Source organism: Liolophura sinensis, chromosome 5 (genome assembly GCF_032854445.1).
Source record: "Liolophura sinensis isolate JHLJ2023 chromosome 5, CUHK_Ljap_v2, whole genome shotgun sequence".
NCBI lineage: Eukaryota > Metazoa > Mollusca > Polyplacophora > Chitonida > Chitonidae > Liolophura > Liolophura sinensis.
In genome coordinates, this window is record NC_088299.1 from 6,011,153 (window position 1) to 6,022,358 (window position 11,206).

The 11,206-nt window shown below is 36.2% G+C and overlaps 1 protein-coding gene across 1 annotated transcript in view; it reads right to left on the reverse strand.

Moving 5' to 3' along the window:
• LOC135465987 (abnormal cell migration protein 13-like) overlaps positions 1-7,708 on the reverse strand; it is an 81,521-nt gene extending 73,813 nt beyond the window's left edge. Inside the window, exon 1 of the mRNA XM_064743369.1 lies at positions 7,675-7,708. Within this exon, the coding sequence (XP_064599439.1) occupies positions 7,675-7,708 (34 nt within the window). The remainder of the gene's footprint in view (positions 1-7,674) is intronic.
• Positions 7,709-11,206: the final 3,498 nt, after the last annotated feature.

Below are 11,206 nucleotides of genomic sequence, written 5' to 3' on the forward strand. Positions count from 1 at the left end.
TATGTCGTTCAAAATCAGAATATATCATAGTTTTGACTGGAACAAAAAAACTGAAACTTAAGACAGGAGATATGTGCACTGTTAATATATTATAAGTTGCAAGTTATACAGTCTAATTATCATAATTAAACACTAGTTCAAATTTCCCTACATGTGCATGTACATATATATATATTCCACTTTAAATTTCATAACATATAGGCCTACATTTGTTGTATGCATGTATCGCAATTAAGTATAGTAATTAAAAATAAAAGTTTAATATGCATGTACATGTATGATCCACAAATAACGGACATATCTTCTGAATCATTACTGAAATCTTGTAATACATCAACTAATTTTCAACTAATCTACTGAGAAATACTATGATGTATGCACGCAATTCTTTAAATTAATCCAAAATTAATTTTGAAAGTATGGTCCACTGCATGTATATATATATATATATATATATATATATATATAATCATGTAATACACAGGGTATTCCTAATGATACTCAGGATTAATATCAAGAAACTTTCATCTGCATTTTACAATGCCTTATTAAACAAACCTACTCTCTACATTCACAAACTTAATCTGTTAAATTTAACAATCAGTGTTGTCTGAGTGATGCTAGAATGTGTTCTGCTACAGCAAGAGATTGCTTCTGTTAAATATAACACACATATTCTATTAATTCAACACAAAGATTGTATAAGACTAATGGGATATTACGTTGAATGTGACAGAATATTGCGTTATGTTACACAACATATTTTATTATCACTCAGACAACAAACTACTTTTTGTTAAAATTAACAGATGAACTTTTTTGAGTGTAGTTCCGTCAAGAGAGGCAACAAACATCGCAAGGTCTTTATTTAGATCGTTTATTATCCTGCTTGTCAATCACCTCATCCTCAGGGAATTTACTGATAAACATTTACGATAATTTTGGCAGGGACACAAACAGGGTCGTAAAAAAAAACAGGAGTTTCTGGCCACTGCTTAAAGGTTACAGTAATTGAGGGACAATCTGTGTTTTTACAGCAAGGCACAAATGATGTTTACTTGCCATCTGTGATTTTTATCCTAAACCAAACACGGGTTTTATGGGGGTGTTTTTTGTGGGATGGCACAGGATTTGTGTAGCTTATATATGTAGTGTGTGAACAACCACTCAGTCAGTGCTGATAAGAAGAGAAGTAGACAAAAGCATATGCAGTATTAAGCGCCACTCCAGTAGCTGCTACAGCATCCATCACCAACACTCTAGAGCTCCTACATGCTTGACGTGGTTCGTTTGCGTGCAACAACATGTCCAATGATCAAATTACATAAACTATAAATACAGCCGTAATCAATGCATCTGTGTAATACAGCTTGACAAATACGGCATTTAACCTAAAATTTCGTCATTGACTATAACTTACTCATTTTGCTAAATTCTGAGAATTTCACTGGATTTTAGAAAGGTGTTTTGAGGTTTGCTTGAAAAATAAGGATAGCATCCTGCTGGAAAGATAGAAGTTTCAGCAGCAAAAGTAATATCTGACAATTATCTTTTTGCTGTTACAAATTGCCTTTTTGGGTGAATTTTTAGGTAACATACAATAAAACATGCTTACTGTAAACACATATGTAGTCGTCTTCATTATTCGATAGGCTAGCAAATAAATATCACTGACCCATTGGCGCTTTCTCCCACATCCCCAAAAAAAATGTCTTAAACTTCACAGGATGTAACCCATTAACTGGAGAGTTTTATTGATGGGCAATCCGGATAAAACAGCAGGAGGCCATTAGTGCAATCAGACATGTGTATATACATTAAAAATGCCATTATGTGATAATGGTTCATCAGATGGGCTAAACAGATGGCTAAACAGATGTAACATGCCTGGATATCGATCATGATTATGGGCTAAATACTTAGTTATACATGTACAAAAATCAACGACTGCATATTTGTGCACACATACCATGTATATTTGATTGCCTCTGAACTCTGTACTTGGGAATTTTTCCGTTCTGCGATGGTGGTGCATCAAATGTATATGTACATGTACATGCAGAAAATATGTACATGTTCTTATAGATGTATCTACATACATGGATATACTGGAATTCTTCAACATTTTCCCATGTTTGCAACATGTTATTATAATTCATTGCATTATGCCTAAAGTGGGGATGGGTGGATAAATTACACCTTAAGTGTGGATGGGTGGATAAATTATACCTAAAGTGTTGATGGGTGGATAAGTTACACCTGAAGTGTGGACGGGTGGATGATGGGTGGATAAATTACACTTAAACAATGGATGGGTGTATAAATTACAACTGAAGTGTTGATGGGTGGATAAGTTACACCTGAAGTGTGCATGGGTGGATAAATTACATCTGAAGAGTGGATTGCACGATAAATTACAACTAAAGTGTTGATGGGTGGATAAGTTACACCTGAAGTGTGGATGGGTGGATAAATTACACATAAAGTGTGATTGGGTAGATAAATTATACCTAAAGTGTTGATGGATGGATAAGTTACACCTGAAGTGTGGATAGGTGGACAAATTATATACACCTAAAAACCTCTTAGAATTGTATCAAATGTGCAGAATAATCATGGAGGAAATTTGATGGGTCATGTATTCTATACACCTACTAGATCTCACATTTTTTTCACTCAAAATACCTTCAGTTTAATTTATTTATTTATTTGATTGGTGTTTTACGCCGTACTCAAGAATATTTCACTTATACGACGGCGGCCAGCATTATGGTGGGTGGAAACTGGGCACAGCCCAGGGGGAAACCCACGACCATCCGCAGGTTGCTGACGGACCTTCCCACTTACGGCCGGAGAGGAAGCCAGCATGAGCTGGACTTAAACTCACAGCGACCGCATTGGTGAGAGACTCCTGGGTCATTACGCTGTGCTAGCGCGCTAACCAACTGAGCCACGGAGGCCCCACCTTCAGTTTAAGTATAGATCAGCATTAAAAATACACATACATTTTTATTATTCTCAGGATAAACATAACACGCATTTAATGCTTAGTTGGTTAAATTGAGAATTACCCTCCCAGGAAGCCCTTGTGACAACCAATAAATCATAATTTAGAAGAGAAAAAAATATGACAGTTGTGGGAAAGGTACATTTCATCCCAGAACTATATCTAGATTAAAAGCGTACATGTAAATGTGTGTAGACATCACTACTACTTGGCTTAATTATCTCAATATCTCAATAATGTTAAGTAAGGCGGTTCAATTCCAACAACAGCCAATTTCGAAGTCCTACAAATGTTCATGAATATGACTTGAAATTGAACAAAGATCACAGTCCTACCAGGTAATAAGATTGCTACATGTGCCCTACTGCAGCTGTTAAACACAATTACTAGTAAGAAACACATAACAGACATTTTAGATCGTTCTTAAAGTTTCAATTTTTAACCCAAGACAGCAGACAATATCATGCATGTTCAAGTAGCTTAATCTATTAAGAAATGCTAAATGTATTTCACAAACTGTATGTTCAAAAGATAACCAATAGCATCAACTGTTTTCTAATATATTGTAGAAGTGTAACAAATTTTAGATGTATGTTTAAGTACAATGTATGTAGGTAAAATAAAACATGTATAAATTTATCTATTACACAACATGTGTACAATATGCAGAAAATGTATGTACAATTGTATACAACTTGAAAACAAAGTTTTTGTCATGTAAAATGTAACTGTAAAATGTTAACAGAACCCTGAAAATAAAATGTAGCCTAGACACCCAAAGCAAAAAAACAAACAAACAAAAAAATTATAATAAACAAGGTTACTATGGGACAGTTGAAGAATTCTAATTACACTTTTGATAAAAACAAACGACTAAATCAACATCAACAAATGTCAGCATGATGGATGGGAATGAGTATGTTCAAGAAGCAGGAAAAAATTCAAGAAACAAGAACAAATGCTTCTTTCATGACACGTTTAAACGCAATACTCCAGTCCTATGTAAAACTGACAACAAATTTCATAACATTACAACACAATTTTTGCCAGTGTTGTCACGAAAACTCCTTTTTTCAGTTATAATTAACCTAGATAAAATTAAAGGAAAAGTGATAGTCCTCACTTAAATTAAATAATGACTATTGTAAAGAAAATCTGAAGCATTCTTAACAGAGTTAAATTTAATTATAGAATTTTCATTTAACAAATGAACCCCTGGGTCCGGTAGATCAATAAGTTTAAGATTAATACCAGACTTAAATTTAAGCCTTCCAGTCTTTAATTTTGTACTCAGCCTAAAAAAAAATAAAATATGAACTATAATTACCCCTGTTATACTCTTTTATAAAATAAGACATAAAACACTTTTGGACAACTGAGCTCCACTCCAAATGGCAAAGTTTTAAATGGTGTGCTAAGTGGCAGCTATGTCAAAAAGTCCTTTCTCTACCTCATCTCATTAACAACCTCCCCCCACACCCCTTCCCCCACCCTTGGGGACCCATTCCTTATGTTCAGTGCTAAGCAGTATACGACTATTCAACAACAACAGTGCATAGCTGTGTAATTACTAAGTAGATGTATATGACTTTAAAATTGTCCAACTTAAACTTGAAAACTATAGAGCAGAATACAATCCAGCTCAGCTTCTCCATCAATCAACAAGGAAATTTAAACAACTGTTTCTTTACGTCTTATTTAGCATTCTTCCACCAGGTCAAGAATGTTAGTTTTTCATTTCAGAGAGTGGCACCGAAGTTCTTGTATACACAAAACTCTAGTTTAGCAGACATACTCTGAATTTAAGTAATGTGTTTGGAGTCGAATTTTTTGGTTTTTGTTTCTTTTTTTCCTTGTTTTTTTTTTTTTGGTTTTTTTTTTTTTTCAGTTCTTAAACTTTGTTGAGAGTTATGGAGTTTTAACAAAAGAAAGCCATTGCTGTAGATTGAAATTGGTTCTAGTGAGTAACCTGTCCAAACTTTAAACAGAAAGCCAACAAATAGTTCAATCTTGGATATTTCAGACAAATGAGTGGAAACAGATCTAAAAAGTCATAGCCATTTCTTTCTCTATAAATCAAATTTTAATCTGGAATTCTTACGAGTCCTTGGGTTACGCCATATTACTGAAACCGGAAACATAATGTCTCAAACCCTTGTACCTTACATGACTGTATGGCTAAAAGGGTAAAAGTGTTTTGGTTGTTAGATGGCTTTGAAAACTGGGGGAACCCACAACCATCCGCAGGTTGCTGGCAGACTTTCTCACATACGGCCGGAGAGGAATATGATCACTGTCATACAATGTCACTGATCTTTCGATTTTCTTGAACTTCTCAATTCTGCTTACTTAGAATAGCAATATTTTGGTTATACATCATCATAAAAATAAAATAAAAAATGCTTTTTTAAAATTTGGTGGGATATTCTTTCAACACATATAAGCTCCATGGCCTACAGTTGTCTTTTTAACATAATGAAGATCGTACAAAGTCTAGGACGGAGAATTCATGAAGCGATCAGACTGTGGCAGACCACGTAGCACATGCACTGCAGCTGAATTCCGCTTTAAAACTGACTAGCATTTTTCTGTTTTTGAAAACAAAACAAAACATGGCTGGAAATGGCGTGCTCAGTACAGTAAACATACATCAATATTCATAAAAGCCATTTTATGTTTCCCAGAGCTATCTAAATCTCCCTTAATCCATCAGACATCCGGCCACTAAAAAAACTGAGGCTTAACAAAAAGGGCTAGAAAAAAAAAAAATAAACTGACATGAAATGAGAGTAATTGTTTTGAGTCACGAGACACTTTGGCAATTTTAACTTAAGGCAACAAACCATGTCACCAAATACTCTACATGTTCATATTCCAAACTATTTTAGAAAAAAAGGAAAGGTACAGCTGGTACTTGTAAGCCACACTGAAAGTTCAAATGGAGGAGACTCCGACAAAGTCATTTCAAAACCAGCCAATGAGCATGAGGCAGATTTCTGCATAATACTTCACCTTTGAGACGAAACTATCGGTAATCAGGTGAACGAGGCTAGGATGTCAGTCATTTTGCAGATGTTAAAAAAGACCATCCACAGGTTACTGGAAGACGTTTCCATGTGCAATTGGAGAGGAAGCCAGCATGAGCTGGACTTGAACTCAGAGACACATTCGTGGGGAGGCTCCTGGTCATTGAGCCATGCTGGCGTGTTAATAAATCCCCTTGGCCACAGAGGCATTAGAGGCAACTTTTGAGGTAAATCTGATGAAGTACATTTGTGCGAAAATTTCAGGTAATAAAAATATGTGCACAGATAGATATATATTGTCAATAGCTACAATATACATGTAAGTCAGGTAAGCTATATAGAAGCTTTATACTTGGTCATATGTTTATTATCCTTGGCATGTAGTATAAAAACAAAGAATCACAGACAGCTCACATTTCAGCGGTACATAAAATTGCTCCGATTTCTTCCCATGGTGTGGTAGACTTAGTTTCTACATGTACTGTACACCAATGTAACAGAACAACACTCCAAAGACACCATGCCAAAATTCATTTTGTTGGAAAAGGTACGTGTACATTACATACACCATGCTTCACTAGTCCTTAATAACAGTATAGCATAAATTCCCAAACACAAAAACCACACTCTCATACCTATCATATTTGAACAGGAGATGAATTTTCGCCTCATTGATCATTTAAAAGGTTCCACAATGGTAAATCATAACGCTAAACCAATACCCTTTAACATCATGTGCCCTGCCCAATAAAACGGGTAATTTAAAGGGTTCAATCATGACTTATTCACTTCTTATGGACACTAAAGGCCTGCTAGACACAATGCAGGACAGGCAATAAAATAAGCATTTGTTCCGCCCTGTCGCTCACGAAGGATCTTGTAGCCACGTCGGTTTTTTGCCGCAGGCGGCCGTCACGTCTGGCCGGGCAGAATCAAAGCGAGGCTTAGAATCGCAGTATGCTTTTTGTCAGGCCATGTTTCAGTTTGACAAGGAAAGGTTAGGCTATTCTGACCTCGCATTTGACAGAGGCGCACAATGTGTCAATTTCTTTCCTCACCTCACCCTCTCCCAGCCCCCTTAGTTATTCTATCATCACATCTTTGCAGATGTTCATGCACAATGTCTCTCTCCTATAAGCACAGCTGGATCGGTCACATGTGTACACGCATATCGGTACACAAATACAGCATTAATATCAATTTAATATGATTGGGTTGTTACCACAGCAAGGCGTATATTTTTTGTACGTACAGAGCCATTGCTACAGGCCGATGAAGCACACATGATGTACACACATTCTATTATTGGAATATTCAATAATTATTATGAGACATGACAGAATCGACCCAATTATTCGTTACAGTACATGCATTTCCTACACATAACTGCAGTTTCAAAACATCAATGCACTTCCAACAACACACATCTTGAAACATGAAATAAAACATTTCATAAATTACAGCAAAGACAGGCTACAATTGCAAAAATAAACTGCTTTCAAAAATTTCCAGAAAAAAAGTACAGGTACACGCACTTCTTGAACGTACATATGACCATTTACAATACCTTGACAATGATTGCGCGACATTGATTATATGTTACAGAGGTTAGAGAACAAGGGCAGGTAATTGTGTTCGTACCTGGCTGGGAATAGCTGTGGAGATTTTCAGCCATGTTGTACTGTTTACCATGTTAATTTACGGGGTGTGCACTGGCATGTCTAGTGTATGTGTTTAGTACACAACGGGACCGAGTGCACACCGCATTAAGGCAAGAACAACAATGTCGTCAAAAATGTCTGCACTGGTTAAGATTGAGGCTTCGTGGCAATGTGACTTAATGTTACCTCGGTAAATTTGCACACAGATCCTTCCCTTTGTCGGTCGAACATGATTTTTCTCCAGAGTTCTGGAAAACTGTGTTAAGAATAACACAGGGGACTGGTGGTGACGTTGCTGGATAATTGCACGGAAAGCTTGTCAATGTAATTCTTTCAATGTCAATGTCACTTCTTTTAAGTTCATTTGGTAAATGTACACGCAACCCTTCAGAAAAATGCTTTAATTAAAATTAATTCAATTTAAAAAAAGCTTTAATTTCTCCAACATCCACGCTTAATTTTGAATAATTCCCAGACATTTTTGAACAAAGTTTTAATATCCCTATGAGTTGAATCAGCTGAACTAAGCATGCAATTTATTCGCCTTAATTTTTCGATTACATCTATGTTGAAAATTTATGTTTTGGTGGGTTTGCCAACATCTGGGCTTCACAAAAAAAATATAATAATTTAGTCTAGCCACAGAAATACCCTCAAAATATGCTTAACACTACACCAAGAAAATGTAATCTTTACAGCTCAAATCAGAAAATATATATATGTACCTTGGACCTATATATATATATATATATATATATATTATATATATATATACACATATGAATGCCTAGTTCCCACAGTGGTACTCAATGACTGTTAAGTCTCTGTCTGCATTATGTTTTTGTCGTTTGTCCAAATGGCACCCAACTCTTTTGTACCTCTCACAGGGTCATACTGTGACTATTGACACCCGGGGCATACAAGGGCTAATGGGCAACCTGACCAACACTCAACTGGCAAGACTTCTTTGAAATCTTGTGTTTACCTGGTACAGGCAAACACCTTACTAGGCAAAAACTCTGGAGGTACGAAAAAAGGGTCACAATTTGCCAATTAGACGTTATTTACTGGGAGTGAGGCTTCGGAAAACATAATAGGACAGGGGAATGGTACTGCTGACATACTGGGGTCAAATGTCAACATTGTTTACCCATACTTAATTCCCAGTGTGTCAAATTACCTTTTTTTCTTCAACATTCTCAAGTCTGAGGGCTGGTGCTTTATTATTTTTTTCCTCCAGTGTTTAAAATTCATGCAAGCACTTCATCCCTCAACTTACCACTATTACATGTGTGATGAAATAATTTCAGACTTAAGCATGTGTAATGTGTATCCCCTTAAAAATTCACAACCAACATCATGTACTGTCAACAATACAGTTTTACGGACGTTACTCAAGTTTACTGCATTTTGTAATTCTAAAACATACAGATGAGACATAATTTCATGTACTGGTAACTGCAGTGAAATTGATTAAATCTGAAATATACATCCAGGTGAGACAAGTTTTATGTAAATGCTATGAAGTTCACTGTATCTGGTATCTTAATTTATAAATTATATGCTCGTCAGGAACAGCAGATCCAGGGTCAATTCTGGTCACACCTTAGACTTCAAAAGAGGAAGTTGTAACTTCCTCGCTTGGCGTTCAGCATGAAGAGGATAGTGCAACGACTGGTTGACCTATATCAATATGATGGCTCGGGCGGGGCAGCTTACTTGCCTTTGGTAAGTCGTCTCAGTGAAGCAGCAATAGATAAAAGAGTGGTGGAAATCCGTCCTGCAACAAGGAGGCACATCACATGCACTCTAAAGATTCCTGCCTTCTCATACGACCCGAAAATTGTCAAGTACAGCGTTAAACCCCAAGCACTGACTCACTCATTTACTCACCATAAATACCCTCTAGATATAGTTTTATGAATACTGTGCCTGTCATAAAGTTTAATGAATCTAGTTGTATACAACAGAAATACATGCAGTCTCATATATCTGTGATGAACTTTCTCGCATCTTGTATTTTGCCCTCCTGCTCAGGACACAAGAACATACAAAGTATCACCTTGCACGAGATACAGTTTCAAGTAGACCTCTAATAAAGTGCTAAGTGGGCAGTATTGGCTCACGTGTCAATGCAGATTAAATTAGCGCCCTTCACACAGGCGCGTGTGTGCCTGCACCTCCAGTGCTCAGGTAGGTGGTCAGTCTCCCTATAGGTGTACATCCATCAACTCTGCCGACAGAACAGTCATAAATCACAAGTCTAGTTAAGAAGTCCGCCTGCCATTATTCTGGTGTGAACAGCCATTAAATTCCCCTAAACACACCCTAATACTTGTAACCCTGCAGCCTTTGACACCCACTTGTTAGGCTAAGGCCATAAATCACCTCCCCCCCCCCCCCCCATGGCATTAATCTCTCCCCATCTATCCCAACACTCACTTACCCCAGTCAATCTAACATACGCCCCCATGCCACACAAGAACATGCACCAAATACTAAACTTGTATTAGGAAATCAACCCATCGGAAACTCCTTTTTTTATTGAATCTTTTGCACGATTTAAACAACTTTCTTAACAATTAACAATTTATGGAATACATTATGGTGAAGTACTTGTAACAAATGGGCCCTGTATAAACAGACAAAGGGCATAATAAATCACCAGACTTGCACAAACTTCTCACAGTGAGTAAAATATCCAGACAGCACCTATGGAAAATGTAAATGATCTAAAATTTTGACCATAGCTCAGTTGCACCTTTCCTAAGATTTCAAGAGTTCCTTTTATTTTTAGAAACGTGTTTTGTGGTATCTAAAGTGGTACAATATCCTACTGGAAAAATGACAGATTCAGCACCAAAATTAAAAAATAATATTTCAAAAAATTTGTTTGCCTCCACAAATGCACTTGTTCGGGCAAAATTTGAGGTCATGTAAACTGTATATGCATGAAATAAACCTCATCCAACCCAGAACTGATGCCCTTAAACATTCTTTCAGATATTCTGAGGTGATACTGTGGAACTGACTCCAAATACATGTTAAAAAAAATCACAGAATGTCCAAGTTTTTCAAAAGAAAAAAAATGAAATGTTCATTAAGTGAAAACCTGCCTATGTTGATTTAAGTGTAGATATTAATCTAGGATGCATTACCTTGTGTATAGTCGGTGATCATGGTGTATAAGTCTCATCTATATTTTATGTATACTGTATACACGTGTAAATGATTTTGTGTGTGAATGTGTACATGGATGAGGGGCTCAAGGAAGACTGAATTTGTAACACGTTGATGTCCTTCAGAAAATGATTTATTAGATTTGATTAGAGTTTTATGCCGTACTCAAGAATACTCCAAAAATGAAGTATTACTATTACTATACAGTGAGTAATATATATAAATGACAACAGTTAGCAGAAATTTCTCCAATTCTCTAAAACAATCAAAGCGCTAATTACATTTATGGCTATAGCCAAATTCCTTGTTTAAACTAGTTATAGACCATTTTC